This window comes from Colletotrichum gloeosporioides (genome assembly GCF_011800055.1).
Source record: "Colletotrichum gloeosporioides strain Lc1 chromosome Unknown consensus_42, whole genome shotgun sequence".
NCBI lineage: Eukaryota > Fungi > Ascomycota > Sordariomycetes > Glomerellales > Glomerellaceae > Colletotrichum > Colletotrichum gloeosporioides.
The window spans coordinates 49,728-68,221 of NW_025544687.1; the positions used below are offsets into that span (position 1 = coordinate 49,728).

The 18,494-nt window shown below is 55.5% G+C and overlaps 8 protein-coding genes across 8 annotated transcripts; 3 read left to right on the forward strand and 5 right to left on the reverse strand.

The window, feature by feature from the left end:
- Positions 1 to 1,024: 1,024 nt before the first annotated feature.
- On the reverse strand, positions 1,025 to 2,918 carry GCG54_00002777 (Efflux pump FUBT; the record flags this gene model as incomplete). Its single annotated transcript, XM_045402860.1, has 5 exons — positions 1,025 to 2,053; positions 2,101 to 2,352; positions 2,406 to 2,567; positions 2,616 to 2,812; positions 2,861 to 2,918. The coding sequence occupies 5 exons, from the start codon at positions 2,916 to 2,918 to the stop codon at positions 1,025 to 1,027; spliced, it is 1,698 nt and encodes a 565-aa protein (XP_045264591.1).
- An 815-nt stretch (positions 2,919 to 3,733) lies between these two features.
- GCG54_00002778 (putative prefoldin subunit 4) lies at positions 3,734 to 4,319 on the reverse strand (the record flags this gene model as incomplete). The annotated part of the gene is made up of 4 exons (XM_045402861.1): positions 3,734 to 3,926; positions 3,986 to 4,053; positions 4,112 to 4,243; positions 4,302 to 4,319. The coding sequence occupies 4 exons, from the start codon at positions 4,317 to 4,319 to the stop codon at positions 3,734 to 3,736; spliced, it is 411 nt and encodes a 136-aa protein (XP_045264592.1).
- A 325-nt stretch (positions 4,320 to 4,644) lies between these two features.
- GCG54_00002779 (Histone-fold domain-containing protein new1) lies at positions 4,645 to 5,048 on the forward strand (the record flags this gene model as incomplete). The annotated part of the gene is made up of 4 exons (XM_045402862.1): positions 4,645 to 4,740; positions 4,793 to 4,824; positions 4,877 to 4,958; positions 5,022 to 5,048. The coding sequence occupies 4 exons, from the start codon at positions 4,645 to 4,647 to the stop codon at positions 5,046 to 5,048; spliced, it is 237 nt and encodes a 78-aa protein (XP_045264593.1).
- A 1,310-nt stretch (positions 5,049 to 6,358) lies between these two features.
- On the forward strand, positions 6,359 to 7,937 carry GCG54_00002780 (uncharacterized protein; the record flags this gene model as incomplete). Its single annotated transcript, XM_045402863.1, has 5 exons — positions 6,359 to 6,537; positions 6,599 to 6,626; positions 6,687 to 7,215; positions 7,267 to 7,667; positions 7,719 to 7,937. The coding sequence occupies 5 exons, from the start codon at positions 6,359 to 6,361 to the stop codon at positions 7,935 to 7,937; spliced, it is 1,356 nt and encodes a 451-aa protein (XP_045264594.1).
- Positions 7,938 to 10,496: 2,559 nt separating this feature from the next.
- Positions 10,497 to 12,272, forward strand: GCG54_00002781 (Cytochrome P450 monooxygenase sdnE; the record flags this gene model as incomplete). The annotated part of the gene is made up of 6 exons (XM_045402864.1): positions 10,497 to 10,734; positions 10,769 to 11,292; positions 11,346 to 11,508; positions 11,577 to 11,845; positions 11,902 to 12,065; positions 12,122 to 12,272. 6 exons carry the CDS (start codon positions 10,497 to 10,499, stop codon positions 12,270 to 12,272), a joined length of 1,509 nt encoding a protein of 502 aa, XP_045264595.1.
- Positions 12,273 to 12,570: 298 nt separating this feature from the next.
- On the reverse strand, positions 12,571 to 14,407 carry GCG54_00002782 (FAD-linked oxidoreductase ZEB1; the record flags this gene model as incomplete). Its single annotated transcript, XM_045402865.1, has 3 exons — positions 12,571 to 13,825; positions 13,885 to 14,085; positions 14,145 to 14,407. 3 exons carry the CDS (start codon positions 14,405 to 14,407, stop codon positions 12,571 to 12,573), a joined length of 1,719 nt encoding a protein of 572 aa, XP_045264596.1.
- Positions 14,408 to 16,611: 2,204 nt separating this feature from the next.
- On the reverse strand, positions 16,612 to 17,033 carry GCG54_00002783 (uncharacterized protein; the record flags this gene model as incomplete). Its single annotated transcript, XM_045402866.1, has 2 exons — positions 16,612 to 16,819; positions 16,936 to 17,033. 2 exons carry the CDS (start codon positions 17,031 to 17,033, stop codon positions 16,612 to 16,614), a joined length of 306 nt encoding a protein of 101 aa, XP_045264597.1.
- Positions 17,034 to 17,651: 618 nt separating this feature from the next.
- On the reverse strand, positions 17,652 to 18,299 carry GCG54_00002784 (uncharacterized protein; the record flags this gene model as incomplete). Its single annotated transcript, XM_045402867.1, has 1 exon — positions 17,652 to 18,299. The coding sequence occupies one exon, from the start codon at positions 18,297 to 18,299 to the stop codon at positions 17,652 to 17,654; it is 648 nt and encodes a 215-aa protein (XP_045264598.1).
- Between the last annotated feature and the right edge of the window lie 195 nt (positions 18,300 to 18,494).

Consider the following 18,494-nt stretch of genomic DNA (forward strand, 5'->3'; position numbering starts at 1 on the left):
AAATAAAGCGAAAGTTCTTTTCAAAAACAAGTGTACACCAATGTTTCACACGATATACATATATGGGGGGGAGAAGAACTTTCTGCTTACATCTCGGCTGTTCCTTTGTGGTTGCGACAATCCTTTTTAGAAGAGAGGGGCGGACAAAAAGGGACGACACCGGGCGTGGCCAGTCCACGTGTCTTTTGGGGTGTTTCTGGTATTTTTATCAAACGGGTCTTTTCGAATCCATCGAGAGGGAAGGAAAGCATTCTGCACTTTTCTCGCCTTTTTTGCATTATGGCGTGCGTCGCGTGTGTCCGATTTTGCAAAGAAGAATCCAGAAAATTTCAGTTCTTTTGTATATACTTTTGCTATCAATGGGGATGAGGTTTGGTGAAATCATGCTCTCTCCCTCCATGAATGAGATATCTGTTTGATGCCTACATGAAGTCTGCTTTCAAAACCGAGTTTGATATGAGATGTTTGCGTGTAAGTGAGCTGGGTCAAGTGAGGTGAGGTGAGATTTGACTTCTGAGACATGAAACATGAGGGTTGCCTGTTTGGGCAGGGACGATCTGCAAGCAAGCCGGCGTTTGTCTTGCAACTGGAATGGAGTGACTGGTTCCGAGAGCATGTCACCTCGGCTGTTGCCGTCAATCCTAAAAATTTGATGAATTTGTTGGTTTGGTTCTTGGTTGAATCTGTTCTGCAATTCGTCTATTGAAAATGCTTGATTAATGTCTGTTATGTTATTCTAAATATTGCTTCATTCTCTTTTTCGTCATGAATCATCGTGATCCTTTTAGCTCTCCGGTGGCAGCTCATGGATGTTGCTGCGCTCTGTGTGTTATCCTCGTGGACCTTTGAACATACTGTTCCTATATCGTAGGTCCCAATACACTTCGAGAGCCCTATTATGCACCTAATCGATATGCCATCACTCTGGGATTACGGCCATTCCTCTTGCTTCGGTGCCTTGCAGTAGAAGTTTCCCGCAACCATCGGCGGAGACCCGGCCAAAGCAAGACCTTCCACCCGTAGTTTATACCTCCTCTTCCTTCCTCAAAGCCCCCCTCCTCATCTCCTCCCGCCGCCGCTGCGCCTCGACCTTCCGCTCCATCTCCTCCTTCCTCTCCCTCAGCGCGATACAGAACCTCGACCCGGCACGGATCTCCTCGCCCTTCCATATGAACACAAACGGGATGACGCACATGACGGCGCTCAGCCCGCCGAGGAGGCTGCACGCCCCCGCGATGCCCAGCCTGTTGAACATGGGCGTCGTCGCGAGCGGGAGCACCACGGCAAGCAGCGAGCGGCTCGTCGACGCCGCCGCGTTGGCGGACGCGGCAAAGACCTCGTACGCGTCGGTCAGGTAGTTGAGCAGCGCGATGAAGATGAGCATGAACCCCGCGCCGAAGGGCAGGCCCGCGAGCATGGGCACGACGTAGCTGACGCCATCGCGCGCGGACCAGCCGAGCCAGAAGAGAGAGATGAAGAAGAGCGGGCCGCCGACGCAGGCGAGCGGGAGGCGGCGGTACTCCTCCTGCTTGGCCCACGTGTGGCCGTCCGCCTGCGCGCGCAGGTGCCACCGCTCCCAGGCGAGGAAGACGGGCACGGCGAGGAGGGCGCCGCCGCCGATGGGGAGGTAGGCGAGGCCCGCGACGCCGGGGGAGAGGCCGTAGAGCTTCTGGAAGATGATGGGGAAGGCCTGGAAGGACATGTAGAAGATTGTGTAGACGAGGGCGAGGTAGGCGCAGGTGCAGCTGACGATGGGCTCGAAGAAGATCATGCGCAGCGGGCGGGTGAGTACGACGGTCGCGAGCTGCTTGAAGTCTGTCCTCTCGAGCTCCGACGGGGCGACGACGGAGGCGGCGAGCGAGGGGTCTGCTTTGCGGATCCTGCGGGCTCGGCGGACGAGGAGGACGGGGCCGTAGGTTTCGGGGAGGAAGACGAGCGGGAGGAGGGTGAGACCGGCGTAGATGAGCGCGACCCAGAAGGACCATCGCCAGCCGATTGATGTGGAACAGAAGCCCGAGACTATGGGTGCGAAGAGAGGGCCGAAGGTGGTCATCTAAAAATATTTAGAAAGAGCAATAGGGGGGTTGAGGGGACACATACCACCATGAATGCCGTCATTGCACGGCCGCGGGTTTCGTGGTTGCCGTAGATGTCGGCCAGAATGCCTGTCACGATTGCGATGGGAGAACTGGCGAAGACACCGACGAAGAGGCGGAAGACGAGAAGAGAGGGCCAGTTCGGGGCTAAAGCGCAAGCCATTGTCCAGATGGTGAACATCACAAAGGTGACGATTGTGAGGGTACGACGGCCGATGTGTTCGCTCAGAGGAGCCCAGAGGACAGGGCCAAAAACCTGTCATCCTCCACTTAGCCATAGTCACAGAACAGCTGATGAATTTTACGCACATAGCCGATGAGGTAGACCGAGATGGGGAGGACTTGTGCCTGTTGATTTGTGACGCCGAATTCTGCGGTAATGAAAGGGATGGCGTTGGAAGGGAGCGCTGAGCCGAGCGTGCTGTTGATGACTTGCATCATTGTCAAGCAGAGGATGAAGAACTTTTTCTTCTAGAGTCTGCGTTAGCTGTGTCGTTGAGCCAAGGTGCAGCATCTTACATTTGACCAGTTGTATGGGTTCTCAGGGTCGTTCTCCTCCCACGACACTATCGTCTTCTCATCTTCGTCGCTCGATGAGTTGGGGCTGCCGCCTTTCTCGTCATCAAGACCCTTCTCTTCACATCGAGCTTCGTATCTTTCACGGGCGTCATACTCGTCTATTCTCCTGACAGCGTCGGTCAAGGAGGAGCGGTTCCCTACGAAGATCAGATTTGGCAGCAATGGTCACGCATTCTTGAACTCACGTTCAAGAGACGGAAGTCCGCTTTCTATGCCCTCTCTGGGTTCGCTGCTATGTGACATTACGAACCGTTGGTGAATGCGCAACCTCTTGGCAATGGCCTCAAGTGTGCGTTGGGGTTTTCATAGTAAGGGCACTGAGGGGGAGGGCTCGAGGCCATTATTAAGATGCAAATGGATGAATAATGAGCCCGAGGAACATGGGGCCCGAAGATCGGGTGTCTGCATGCTGCATGTGGGTGATCACCCTTCTAGACTTGTGGACTGAGACGTTTTAGCCTTTGTTTCCACCACCTTTTCAGACTCAAGCAACTGAGGGCGCATCGTGAGTGGGCCGGGTGTAACAGAACAAATTGAATCGTTATCCCCGTCATCGCTGACGGAATGGGGGGAGAGGCTAGATGGCGCAAAGGGCGTGGCAATTCATTGGGTCATCGACCACATCGGAGCCGAACCGCAAGTGTCTGACCCACAGCATGCCTCATCCGGCCGTGCTGGTGGAGGATCTTTTCCGGCGTATTCCCCGGGGCCGCCCCTCCATTTGGCGGTCACTCGGCATCTTTTAGGTAGCCCGATGGTTTTGGGCCGATTCGCAGTAGTCCATTTGATGCCGTCACACACGAGACCGGGTCTAGAATATGCAGCTGCTAGTCCCGCGCTTCGTAAAATGTTGCAGCGGGAAGCCTGGCCCGGCCCTTGGACCTCGGAGCGGTGTGCTCGCGAATCGTCTGTTGGTGCAGGGTTTTCTGCGATGGCTGGCTGTTGCAGCAGCGGACTACTTGCGTGTCCCATCAAATTCAACGTTGACTGTCTGTGCCTGTAGCTAGGCGGGGTCATGTGCGCGAAAGGCCTTGTTGGTCGTCCAATTTGTGCTTGATTCATGTCTCGAGGTTGATGCTCTTCCCGAACCTGGCGTACAGCTCAACCTTGAGTTGGGTCATTTCCTCCTTGATTGTCTCCAGCTTGGATTCCAGCTCCTCAACCTCCTCCTCGATCTTGGATGATGCCTTCTCAAGCATCTCGAGTGCCTGGGGTTGCGGGACGTGGAAGTAGGCGTCGCCAATCTTGTATCTGTCGCTCGTGTCAGTGCATGCGATTGATGTGGTCGTCGGAAGGGCTCGTTTGCGTACGGCACGGCCTCGTCCTCGTCGGCGAGCTCCAGTTCTGTGTTGAGGTCGTCGAGTTCCTCCTTCTCCTTCTGCATGTCGGCTCGAGATTAGCTGGGGTTACCGATGCCATAGAACAGCACCACTGACACTCTTGTTCTTCAGTTCATCTTCGATACCGAGCTCGCGCGAGTGCAGACGGCTGAACTTGTTGATCTTGTCCTGGTCCTCCCTCCGGACCTCGACCTCGTCGCCGATGGCCTCCTCGTCGGCCTTGCTAAGCTGTGAGATGACGTTAGCGTGAAACTCTGTCAAATTTCTGCTACATATCGAAGCTCACCATGCGCCTTGACAGCATCTTGGTGGTGTGTGATGCGACTCGTCGTTACGGTCGGAAGGGTGCTGGCGATGCTCCTGGCGGTTGGCGACTGACGCAGGAGCTCCCAAAAAGCTCAAAAGGAGGGTCACAGTAGCTGCACACAGTGCGGAGGGGTCCCCAGCACCAGGTGTGTGCTCCTAGCTCATGTCTTCACCTCGGGAACTGCCGCCCCCAAACAAAACAAACAGCGTCCCCCCACCCTCGGAACGTCACACCGAACTGCGACACAGAGCTCACCTCAGCCAGCCTACCTTACTTTGACATCTTCGCAACAACGCAATACCCTCGCTCGTCGACAGTCATCATGGCGCCCGGCCAGAAGGCTTATCCTCGCGGTACGGTCAAGAAGATTGTCAAGGCGCATTCGAACTGCAACCTCAGCAAGAATGTGGACGTCATGGTCGGTTAACTGCTTTCCGACGCGTCGCGACGCGCCGCTGACTTGCTGGCAGATTTATCTCGACTACGTCCTCTTTATGCAGACGTGAGCATACCCCGCAATCGCTGAGAAAATCTGATTTGCTCACATTTGCCAGTCTCGTCAAAGAAGCGGCCATCGAGTCCAAGAAGTCCGGGGAAAGAGGCATCACCGCTAGAAGCGTCAAGAAGGTCACCGCGGTAAGTTCATTCAGGCGCCAACCATCTGCGTGTTTCACACAGAGGCTGACATCGATTCAATAGGACACTTTGACCAAATTCAAGGGCTGAATCAATCTTAACCCATCGAGAACCGATCCCAGAAATCGCCCGACCGAATTTCGAGTGGCACTCTAAACGTATAAACAATCGGCGCGTTTGACATCGCCCGGAGCAGCTTTTCATTTGAGCGCTGCCCAGCAGTCAGGATTATTGAGCGCAGCAAATGCCACGCTTGGGGATAGCATGCTATAGGCGCGTCCGGATTGGTTGCCGCGTGGTGAATTGGAGAAAATCCATGAACCGGCAAGCCACATGCCTATGATTGGGCGTTTGTTCTGTTTCGGAACCACCATGTCCGTTGGCAAATCATCCATCAACAAAGGCTGGTAAGCGTCGGTTCATCTGAAAAGACGGATAACAGTCTCGTCAACTTTGGATGGCTGCATTGTATGGCTTTGAAATCAGACCATCTCTAGGAGAGAAGATGGTTGGAAAATATGCAGTTGCGTGCAATGAAAACAAACGCTGCGCGGGTGCTCCCAGTCACGAGATGGGCTCAGAGCAGCAGGCGCAGATGAAATGCGGGGGATTAGCGCCCATGTACGGATAAAAAACGGGCAAGGAAGTCACTTTACACTTTATCCATGGGCGTTGGTTAGCTGCCCTGTCTCGTACGTCATCCAATTGATGCAATTGAGTGCCGCAATAGTGCTCCGCGTTTTCTTCCACAGCGATCGTACCAAGTGAGACGGCAACCAAATTCCATTCAAACCATATTATCTGCTGGTCTGATAATTGCTGCTGAAACCAGGCACCCGTCTTGCCGTCGGTACTTCATCATGTACCTTTCCTTCCTCTCAGTTCTAGAACCCAGCTGGAGACAGTGAATGCAGGGGGGCGTAAGGGAAGGAGGAGGGAAGGAGCCCGCAGCCGGCCGCCGTGCAGGGGTTCCAGTGTCAGTCGGGCCCCTAGAGCCCACTTAGCCTCAGCGCACCTCAGCTGCCTTACCGGACCTGACCTCACTACCTACCTACCTGGCCTCACGGAATCGGCCTTAGCCTCCCGTCCCGCCCTCCAGGTCACCTAGTAGCTCTCGCAAACATCCAAAAATCGCACCCGACCAAATCTTGCTCACCTCATCTACAGCTCTACCTGACCTGACCTGCAACTCTCCCCATCACCATCCCTTCACCCTAAGTATCTTTTTCGATCCTAGGGCCGGCCTTCCATCATCACCCATCGAATAGCCTGTTCATCCATCTTACCTGCGCACGCCTGCTACTGTAGCTGGCTACCACGTCACCCGGAAAAAATCCCACCAAGCCCGAGCTCACGCGACCCCGACTGTGTTGTTGACTGCCATCTCACCCAGCTTCAACATGGCCGCCTCTCCCGTCCAGAACCCTGCGGTTCAGTCCGAATCCAAGTCCGCCAAGAAGAAGAAGGCGAAGGCCATCGAGCGCACCGAGTCTCCTGCTCCTACTGCCTCTCCCGCTCCCGAGAAGGCTGATGGCTCCGATGAGTCCGGCGAGAGTCCCTACATTCGCGAGCTCCAGAAGTGCGCACCACCCGTCAATTGATGCTCCTGGTCTACTGTTCTAACTCTTTACCGTGTTCAGGAACCTCCGCAACACCAACAAGAAGCTTGTTCGTGCCTCCCCTTCCCCTCTCTGCGCCAAGCCTCCCCGCTAACACCCTGTCCTACAGACCAATGCCTCCAAGATTGACAGCCTCATCGCCGAGAATGCCAACAAGACCCTTGACGAGCTTGTCGCGTCGCGCGTTATTAACGCCGACCAGAAGGCTCAGTACTTGAAGAAGCCGGCTCTCCAGGCTCAGGCCCAACAATACGAGGAGCAGCTTGCTCAGTACAAGAAGATCGACCAGGAGTACCGTACCCGTGCTGCTAACGAGAAGGCCGAGCTGGAGAAGGCCTTTGCAGAGAAGTTGGAGAAGGAGAAGGCCGAGGCCGTTGCCGAGGTCAAGGCCAAGCTCGAGGGCGACTCCTCCCAGTCTATTCACAGCAAGCTCCTGATTCTGTCGCAATTCCTTCGCCTCGCCGCTGCCCGCCGATCTGAGGAGGCCGACGCCACTATCGACGAGAACGCAGCTCTCGAGGGAACTCTGTTGGCTATCTATGCCGGTGACGATAACGCCGTTGCCGCCATGTTGAAGCTGATTGACGGCACCGACGACAAGACCTACGGAGTCGCTGGCGAAGAGCTGAACACCACTTGTAAGCCTCTCGCCGAGATGAGTCCTTGCTGATCATGCTAACCCTTCCAAGTTGCGCAGGTCAAGCAGGCCTCTCTGGCCTTCAAGGTCACCTACGACGAGGCCGCCGCCGTCGAGGCCGAGACCGCTGCCGCCGAGCCTGCTACCGACCCCACCGTTGCCAACGCTACCGTGAACGAGATCGAGGCTGGTGATGATGTTGCCTTGACCAACGGCCACCCCGAGCAGAACATCGAGAGCCCTGCCAACGCTAACATCACCAGCGGCTCTGGCAACGCTGCCGGCGAGAGATGGGACCAGAACGACAACAGCCTCTCCGAGTCCCAAGAATGGGTCTCCGTGCCCCGCGACCCCGCTGAGACGGAGACTGGCGTCGAGGCCACCCCTGCTGCCGTGTCCAACACCCAGTCCTGGGCTGACGACCAGCCCGAGCACCAAGAGGCTCAGCCCGAGGTTTGTAGATCGTCCAGCCGAGCTCTGACGGGTTTGACTAACTCTGTCCAGGCTCCTGCCCCCGCCGCTGCTGACCCTAACGATGGCTTCCATCAGGTTCAGGGACGCAACCGCGGTCGTGAGGGTGGTTCTGGTCACCGTGGTCGTGGCCGTGGCGAGTGGCGCGGCCGTGGTGGCTTCCGCGGCGAGGGTCGTGGTGGACGTGGTCGCGGCGGCCAGCGTGGAGGTTCCGTTTCGATGCGCGGACCTCGTCGCAACGAGGAGTCGTAGAGGCGCTCTGTTCGACGGCGTCTTCGGGCATCCCGGCGACAGTCAATGGGGTCTTATTCCTACGCGTCGCCGCGTGTCTCCCGACGAAATCTTATGAATGAGGCATGGCGACGCCCTACGCAACGTGATTTACTGCAAGTGCTTTGATCGGTGTCAAGGCCTAGGGTATTGGGTAGGGGGATGTTGTTAATGAACATATAGGCATTCGGTTCCCCTATGGTTTTGCGGTTTACGGGCGGTTGGCATGGTCTGGGGTGTCGGGTGGCGTGGCTTACGCTTGTACAATACATAGCATGACTTTGGGCCGGCATACAAAAAACCTGGAATGAGATGATAATACCCACGATTTGAACTGAGAGAGACCATATGCTGGTATAGATGTGATGAAGACTGCTACCTGCCTAGGAGCATGGCATGGACAACTGAAGGCGAGTCAACAGAAACGATGGAGCTCCCATTAAGCCTTATGTTGCTTGATAAACTCCCCCAAACAAGAGAAACTACCCCCGACATTATAATTGTGCGCACAGAACCTGCTGTTGCTGCTCCCAAGTGGAAGAATCACATCCGGTACTTGACACTGGAAATCAGTCCCAGCTAATAGTTCAAGACTCAGGACTGACACACCTAGACGCCAGTGTAGAATGATACGAGACAGAGTTGTGCAAACCAGCCAGAGCTTGGTCGTTACCGATGTGAAAGTTTTGACGGCGCCCGCAGCAAAGACAAACTTCAACATCAGTGAGTTAAACCCCACACTCCTCAGTCTCGGAGACAAACTTACTGAATCGTTTAGCAGTTGCGGCGTGTCAATTTGCTCCCGCACACAAGGCTCTGCTCCTGGAGGCAGACATGTTGCGAAGTGAAGGGCTCCATGCAGCGAGTGCAGAGTCGCCGGGTGAAGTGCCCGAAGAAGAAGCTATGAGATTGAGTACAGCTGCTCATCTTGAAGAAAATGCGAGGTGGGAATGTCCTAGTCAACCGGATCCTTTCTCTCTCAGACCGCGCATCTCTGGTTGTATAAGTAGCTCCTTTCTTTCCTCCCTTTTTACCACGTTACGCTCATATCGTTACGCTCACATCACGTTCCGCTGTAGCCGCATCACGAAACACGTAATCAAGGCAACGTGCATGTCAGCCGCCCGACCAGGCTACGGGTGAGCTCGAGGACGAGTGGTTGCTGTTAAGCATACCGACATTCTCACCAAGGCTCCCGGGCTCGTTTCCGGGAGTTGCTGACTGGTTCGCCGGCACCCTTGGCGGGCGGCTTACGGGGGGAAACGGGGGGGAAACGCCTTGGACTGCACGACGATTCTGGATTGGGCGGGTTGGGGTGGCTGTTCTGCTCGTCTGACGTGCGGGGGCGATATGCAGCAAGCCTGTCTGGGCACTCGGTGAGCCTGGACAGCCGTAAGCAGTGTTTGAGGTGAGGTGAGATGACGATTCTGAGCGGGACGGGTGATCGTAAATAGTCTGTGTTTGTCGAGGTGTTTGGTACACTGCATGAGGCTCTATGGAGATCGTGCAATTGCTGCTGGCTACCGAAGATCGAGGGGCACCAGGTGAGTGTAAGTGATTGCTTTTGGTGTAATTGGGGTTTATACGAGGCTCTTTGGTTAGAAGGGAGAAAACAATTTATTGGAAGTCTTCGCGGAGTTCCACACGGAGATACGGAGACTTGCATGGCAGAACTGCTTCGAATACTGACGAGAGCATTAGGTTCACCAAAGACATCTGCAGAGCTTCAAACAAGATACAAGTTGCTGTCATCACATGGGCACTGCACAATGCCGCTGCTAATACACAGACGCGATTCTATCATGTCCTTGCCTAGAGACATCAGATAAGCGAGTTCGGATTCACGGTCCGATGTTGTCAAGTTAGACTTCAGACAACAAATACACTGCCATCTCTGGATGACGTCAGAGCAGACGGTCTCGAACCAATCCCGACACCAAAGCTGCAACTGCTTAAGCATATCACAGTTTCGCCGCTGACTAAGAGTTCGCATTCCTCCAACTCCCCGTTGATCGCCAGCGGCGCTTGCGCGTGATGGGCGCTAGACGTGCTGGCGGCTTCATAGCGATAGCGCCTCTCAGACGCCAGAGTATGAGGGTGTTTCCGACTGCATGGTCGGCCACTCAAGCTCCGACCACCGCGTCCATTTTCGAGGCGTCGATCCTTTTTGCAGAGACACTGTTGCAGGGAAACACGGCCGCAGCTGCGGCCGTTGGCCGAAAGACGTGTTCGGCCCGCGAGATCTATGTTCTATCGCCGGGGACTACACACGGCCCGAAGGCAAGCCACTCAGCACCATCTTGAAGATGATCTCAAGAGCTTTGCATCGTCTTTCTTTGGACATACAAAATCATCACTTTAATGACGTCTATAGCGAGAATGTGCGTTGAGTTGCTCTCAAAAACTTACATAAAGGCTTGGCGTTCCGCCCTTGGATTTTGACAGTAGGCATCATCAACACAAGTGAACTCAAACACCTAAAGCACTTCATCTCAAAACGCTTCCGCAATCACACAAGCTTTTCTCTTAATTTCAATAAAAATGCCTTTCACAAGTTCCCATTCTATGCTGGCCGGCGGGTGCGCTGCGCTGGCTCTATCATATCTCATCCTCCGCACTATCTACAACATCTTCTTCCACCCCCTGGCTAAGATCCCAGGTCCCAAACTCGCTGGGGCAACCTCTCTATGGCTCTTTTATTCCGACTTTAGGGGTTATGCATGCAACGACCTCTCAAAGCTTCACAAGCAATACGGCAAGTTTTCATCGCTGCTACCCAGTGTCTGAACGCCATACTAATTCCGAACTCATAGGCCCAGTAGTCAGAATCTCACCAGACGAGGTCTCAATCCACGACATCGACGTCTTCCACAAAGAAATCTACTCCCAAAACACAAAATTTCAAAAGTCAAAGTACTACTATCACGCCTTCCACAGCCCAGACTCGAGCGTCTTCTCCGAGACCAACAAGGAAGTCCACGCAAAGGAGAAGCGTCTCATGTCCCACGCCTTCTCCCGTGCCAACCTCGTCGGCTACCAGAAGAATATGTACGAGAATGTGGCTGCCTGGGTGAAGCAGTTGCGCAGCTATGCGGAGGCGGGTCGTGTCATTCCATTGTGGCATGCGACGCAGTGCCTTACTCTCGACACCGTCTCTGGCTTCAGTTTTGGATCCAAGGCCGGGGCGCTTGAATCGGAGGATTTCCATCATCCCTTGTTTGTCGGTTTTGAGACGTTCGCGCCGCTGGTGGTGATATTCCAGCAGTTTCCGTTGCTGCAGCCCATCTTTGGCGTGGTTCAGAAGTTCATGTCCTTCGGGTTTGGACCAATTCACCAAGTGAGTTGATTTCTTGCAGACGCTTGTGTTCACATGCTGACTCTGAGGAACAGGGAGCGGAGAAGGCCCTCGATCGTCTCAAAGAGAAGAAGGAGCAACAGGAAGAGGAGTCCGGGATGATCATGTTCGACAGCATGGTTGCCCGCGCTGAGAGCAACGGTATTCACATCACACCGCAACGCCTGGTGCAGAACGGGAGCTTGATGCTCGGCGCTGGTATGTCAACTAATCCCTTATATCACACCGTATCTATCAAATCAATGCTAACCATGGTTGGTTTACAGGCACGGGGACAACCGCTCTCGTTCTTACCACAGCCATTTACCACCTCAACAAGCAGCCCAACCTGTGGAGCAATCTCCAGGCAGAGTTGCTGAGCAACTTCCCCGACTCGCTCAATGAGCAGCCGGATATTGTACAACTGGAGAAGATTTCCCTTCTGGAAGCGTGCATCAAAGAGGCCATGAGGATCAGTATTCCGATCAGGGGCAGATGGCCTCGTGAGGTGCCCAAGGGAGGCCTCAACACCCACGGATATTACCTTCCTGACGGCGTAAGTTTCCAGAAACTGATGACATTCCTTAGCATCGTGACTGACACCGTCGATAGTACAATGTCTGCTCCTCAGCTTCGTTCTACTGCAACGACGCAACTGTCTTCCCGGAGCCCAAAAAGTTCACGCCAGAGCGCTGGATTGACGCCGAGAACGCCCACGATATGCAGCGCAACCTTGTCGTGTTTTCTCATGGGTCTAGGGCTTGCATTGGACAAAAGTAAGTTTACAAGTTTCTTTATCGCAACGGCCTAGAGCTCTACTGATACTTGCTAGTTTTGCCCAAATCGAATTGAAGATTGCCTTGAGTCAGATTGTGATGAACCTGGACCCTGGGAGAATAGTCGACCAGGGACTCAAGTTTCACGCGCACAGCATCACCTCACCAGACGGGCTGGCTCGTGTTGTTCTTGGAATCCCTGCATAAGAGATACTGGCGTCATCAGGGTTTAGATTATAGGACCAAGGATTTGTCGGGATGAGAATGAGGTGTTTTGATGGCTCAGCGATACAGTCATGCATATAGATCAACGTCCCAGAGTTCGATGCGTTTTTGTTCCGTCATTAGGTTTTCATTTCAATTAATCTAGTACCGTTACTTTGGAGGTCACGTTTTGCATGGAAGAGGATTTGTTTGTGAACGAGTGAATGAGAGCATTTTAGCCCCTGTCAGCATTAGATATATGTACTACAACCCAAATACGCCTCCCATAATCTCATCATAATCATGCACGGCACATCCTGCCATCAGCGGCAACGTCCCAAACATCGCTACCGACGGTCTTGAGCGCGTAGAAGACGCCAGTGGAATCCCACTTCTGCTTGATCTCCAGCAACTTGTCGTACTTGCTGCCGAAGAACTTCTCCTTCCAGCCGTCGATCCTGAAGTCGACCTCGTTGACGTAGTTGCCGCTGCCGGGGGTCGCGGCCTCGATGGGCGGCATGATGTCGTCCGTCATGCGCTTCTGGTCGGAGATCATGGTGTCCCACTGGGCGGGGTCGTTGCTCCAGGCGGTGGAGTACTGGACGTGGATGGTGGCGTCGCGCCAGTGCGGGTTGACGGCGTTGTCGACGCCGGCGGGGGCGGAGGCGTTGAGGGCTACACCGGCGGAAAGAACGCCGTAGGTGTCGGCACCGTAGCGGATGGCGTCGATGTAGGTCGCGCGGGAGGCGGTGTCAGAGAGAACGGAGCGGGGGACGAGGCGGGAGCCGAAGTTGTAGGACTCGACCTCGACGTGGCCGTAGGGGAGGGGGCCCATCCACTTGTCGTAGTGGTCGCGGTAGCTGGAATAGTTGGTGGCGGCGGAGGAGTAGGGGATGGAGAGGTCGGCGAGGACGTCGAGGAAGGGCTGGAGGATGGCCTTGGCCTCCTCGGCGGTCTTGTTGTAGGCAGTCAGGGGGTTGATGGCGAAGATGGAGCTGCTGTAGAGGAAGACGACCATGGCGCCCTGGTCGGTCATGTTAGGGAGGAGGGAGTGGAAGGAGTCGAGCATCTGCCACCACTTCTCCTGGGTAGTGTAGGACGCGGCGGTCTGCAGACCGACACCGCCGATGTTGGCATCGGGGTAGGCGCGGACGGTGACGGAGGTGACGACGCCATAGGTACCGGGGCCACCACCGCTGAGGGCCCAGAAGAGATCAGAGTTCTCCGTGCGGGAGGCAGTGACGATCTTGCCGTCGGCGGTGACGACCTCAAACTCAAGAGTCTGGTCGGCAGCCATACCGAAGTTGGTGGTGAGGGCGGAGTGACCACCACCCTGGATGTAACCACCGGCAGGGCCAACGGTGGGGCACTCGCCGCCGACAACGACGAGGCCGGCGGACTTGCCAGCCTCGGTGATCTCATAGCCGAGAACACCGGCGCCCATCTTGATAGCGGGGCCGGACCAGAGATCGTCGGACCAGGTAGTCACCTCGATATCCTTGAGCTTGTGGGTCCAGGCGGCGAGGGCTCCGGCGCCGGTTGATCGGCCGAGGTGGCTAGGGGACAAGTGGGTTAGCGGGAGTGTGGGAGAGATTTCCGGACGAAATAAGCTTACTCATGACCCGTGTTTCGGACGAGGAAACGGATGTTGTTGTCGCGGGCAAAGTTGACGGTCTCGACGACGTCCTGGGCGGAAGTAACCTCGACGGCGTACTGGACGTAGTTGCCGATGAGACAGGGAAGAGTGCGGTCCGTGAAGGGGTCGCAGGACTGGTTGGCGAAGTAGCTCTGCATCACGGAAGACGAGGAGGGGAAGCTGGGGCTTGTTAGTGGTTGCGACTTTGTGGTGTTCTACTGTGTGTGGCCTGGACATACTGGGTTTCGGGAAGGACCCAAGCATCTTGCAACGCTGTGCACGCGGCCTCATCGTAGTTGGGGTCGTGGCAGACGGAGCCGATGGGCACGGTCGCGATGAGCTTGCCGCCGACGGTGGTGTTTAGGGTGTTCCACGAGTCGGTAGAAGGCCAGGCGGCATCACCGGGGAGGACACGGCAGGTGTCGTCGGCGCGCTTGGGAAGGACGCCGGCGGCGGCGAAGGGCGCGGCAGCGAGGGCCGTGGCGATGATGGAGGACTTCATCTTGGCAGGGCTGGAGGGGGAGCGGAGAGCCTTGAGGAGAGGGTGTTTAAAGGAATGACTAGGCTGCTGCAGGGAAGACTCCTGACGGCGAGATGAAGCGAGAGGGCCATGACGGGATGGTCTTTATATTGAAGACGGTCCGGCTTTCTTGGATGACCCAGGAGCAATGCACAGTTGGCAGTTGGTTCACTGGTTCTTCCTTGATTGCGGCACAGGCACAGGAGCAAGAGCTGCGAACATCTGGACCGGGCTGTGTAGACGAAGGCCCAGAGGGGAAGGGGATGCTGTCAATCTCCCTCCCGGCCGCAGACTCTCAATCCGCGGCGCCAGGGCCGTGACTAGGTTTATCCCCTTTTCGGCAGCTTGTCCGGCATTGTGTGGCGGCCACGGGGTAAGCCTGCGGAGCTACAGTCCCCATTGTTTTCTCCTTGAAGCAAGGTCCGGGGTCCTTTGGCATTGCGCTCCGCTTGAGCCTTTCTCGAGTTCTTCGGTCTCTATCCTGGAGATCGACACGAGGGTTCTCTGGGCGGGTTCGTGCGTGCGGTTGAAGGAATCCGACAAGTTGGAGGCCAGCGGTTCGGGTTTGGGGCTTAGATGCTGGGCGCTGGAAATGAGTCGTGCGTGTCTGTCGTTCGATCCATAGGGCAGTCTTCTGGAAGGTTTATGGAAGAAAATGACTGGGGGCGTCGCATAAATTCGAATCTCGCCAAGTGCCGGGGGTGCTGGTCAGGGGATGCGCATCGCATGCATCGGACGAACAGCTGAACACGACAGGTCGCAACGTCCAACACACATGCGCAGCAACAACTCGATGTGTGCTCACTGGATCACTGTTGGTGCTGGATTCTTTCGGCCGCCACTGCATCTTCTGCCCTGCAAGTGGGAGACATGTCGATAAGTGATCCCTGACTCGTGGAGTTCACCTCGGTTGCGCCCCCAATCGGCCCTGGCAAAGGTCGTTGGCGGCGAATGCAGCCCTTGCCCTTCCCCCTGATCTGGCCCCATCTCCATCTGGTGTTCGTCCTGTTCCTGCAGCACAGGCCTGATGCTGGCTTCCAAGCCTTCTTCAACGGGGCACTGGCTTCCAGCTTCGAGAATTTCGTAACGACGTTTGAGCCAGCCGAGTTAACGTTGGCAACGGGAAGGGCTGACGGTTTGTGCCCTACGCCGTCGGAACGCCACACACAAACATGCTCGTGTTAGCGGCGCAAACATCTCAATCGTTCGTCGTCATCGAGTGGTCTATTTTGAGTTGACGCAGGGAGAGACCAAGGTTGGTCAAGACATGTGCATGTCAGTCCGTAAGCGTGTGGGGTGCATTCGGTCCCCGAAGAGAGGCGCTCCTTTCTTTTTCTCCTGTCGGATTTCGATAGTCTCAGGGACATGTTCCTTCTTCCGGTGATGGCGGCCATGTTTTCGCAGCACCAACGACAACATGTGCCGATGCGAGATGCGGGTGGCAGCTTTGCCGCCTCTCCCGTCCACACCACCACGAAAACCAATCTTCTCGAATGGCATTCCTTTTCTCGGCCAATAGCACCCACTAGCGTCGCCGTTGCATGGCCTAAAATGGCTCCAACGTCTAAACATCCAGACTTTTGCTCCGAAGCTTAGCAGGGCCGCGATGTCACCGGCCCGGGGCGAAAAGAGGAGGCCCAAACGTTGCAGGTGGCAACATCGAACCATATAACTTCGGCGATATTGATAAACATTTGGTTTAACCCCTCGAACAGAGTCACCAACAACCGTAAATCCGCGTACGACCACTCCGTATCGTCTTCCTTAGCCTCGGATGAGTCCCGAAGTCGGTAGCTGCCGATACACCTGAGCTCTGCAGGAGAGAGAAAAAATACCCCGGCCCCATGCTTCGAGAAGGGCCCCCTCGTCTCCTCCACGCCAGCACGTGTGTGTGTTCGGGATGAGGGGCCGGCGGGCTGGTGGGCTTGGAGTGGACAATTGCGCCGGGATCAAATCTCGGTGGTGAGGTCTGTTTTGAGCTCGTGCGCAACGTGGACGGTCCGTTGGGCTGACGCAATGTCTTATTCATTCCGATGGTGGGACTATCGTTCTATCTATCCTTCCGATTTCTTCGGGTCCGAAGGGTGTTGTGGGCGCACAAAAGAGTTGAGGCTCTGCTGCATGCCTTGCGTTTCCTTATCACAGGCCCTGTCGCGGAAGACTCGGTGCTGCGCCAAGCCAATGGCTTACGTCCTGTTGCATTGCACGAAGCCCACTTCTTCCGGCGGACTTAGCTCGATAGTCGTCGCATGAATGATCGAGACCGCACCGAGACCCTGTCTCCTGGGCTCTGGCTCGAGAAACGCGCAGCGCGCGGGATTGTTGCCTGGAGAGTATATGAAGACGTTTGTCACGATGCCGTTGCTGGCTGTCAAAAGTGTCAGCAGGGGGTCGCTTTGCCTCGGCTCCGGGGATGCGCTCGATTAAGGTAGGCTCACCGACGGGATATCCTGAAAGCGTCTCAGGTACGTCAAAAAAAGTCGGTAAAAGTGCCATTCTCATAGGTGAACGATATGCCGAACACAACGACGGGGTCGTCGTCCTGATGGGTAGGGGCTGTGGCGGCGAGGGTGGCAAGGAGACTCGCGAAGGCGGCGGTGAGCTTCATCTTGACTCCTGATGTGCGCGCTTGTCGCAAATGCTCAGGAGATTGTTCAAGACCTCAAGGCTTCGGTTCATTATATGGGATTGAGAGTCTGGCGTGTGCATGGTGCTGACATAGAGCCATCTCGATGCGAGCACTTGTTCTCGTTCGCTTTGTGGGCGGTGAAGTGGAAATCCGCTCCTGAGTTTGATCAAGTGATGTTCAGGACGTAATGTGCCTCTAGAAAGGCGCTGATGTATCTTCTTACGGCAGTTCGCTGGCTGGCGCATCACGAAGAGGCGACTGGAGTAGGCTTTCAAACACCGCCGAGATGCACGACTTGAAATCCGGCAACTTTCACCCAGCAATTTGGGATAAGAAGTTGTCCAAAATCACATCTAGGCGAGGTCGTGCTCGGTAAGGCCAATGCAACATGGAACTGAGGTCATGACATTCTTGGGGGCGGAATTCCATACGACGCTTGCGGGGCGATATGCCAATTTGCGGGGTGTAACACTGATGATATATTACCCTCGGACTGAATCGCGATTTTTAGAAACTTAAACAGGGTGCAACCAAGCTGACTCGTAGTCCATCACGACGTCAGTTCAACGACAATTCTTGAAGCGATATGCATTTCTCCTAAGTGAACCGTTGAATGAGCCAGTCCGGATGCCACTGGCCGCCATCAGCATCCTGACATCCCGTGTTCCCACCCACTGAGACTTGGCTGTTCTGAGAGAAACCTGAAATGGAATCTCGAACCAGGTCGGAGACGTCGGTGTTGCCGACGTAGCCTGCCGTCGCTGGGCGTGGGTTTGCCCGCACCGAAAAGCCGCAAGTGTTGATGGAGACCAAGCGCGACCACGAGAGACCGTTGACATCGAGGTCGGAATTCTCGACGCGAAAATAGCCGCCAGTGCTCGAGAAGTACTGCTGCAAGAACTGGCAATCATCCACTAGGGGGGCGTTGGAGTTCCAGTTGTTGGTGAACGTGCTGCCACCACATAGATCGTAGAAGGGGGAACTGGGCGTCCAGCCACGCTTCGCACTGGGATGCAGAGAAATCGGAGCCGGAGCGTCAGCACTGTTTTCTGGCGTAAATTCGGCGAAGAACGTGGCAGTTCGGGTGCGGCCGTCTGGGAGGGTGATTTCTTTGGTCACCGGGGTGCTGGACTCGAAGGTCGCATCGCGCCTGGGCAATGTGACTGCCGCCGTGGCAGACGTCAGAAGGGAGATGGCGAAGAGATTGTCGAGACGCATATCTGCCGTGTAGAAACCTGGGTTCATCGTGGAATATTAAAACCACGGCCAAGTCTTGAAAATTGGCCCCTTTTATATGCCCCATTCTGAGAGGGACATGTGTTCTAGCGCTGGAAAGAGATGTTCGCTCTCGAGGGCATCCCGTCGATATGCATCCCACTAACAGTCGAAGGTGCCATCGAAGGAACGGCTGGTCGAACCAGCGCCGTGCATTGGTGCAGA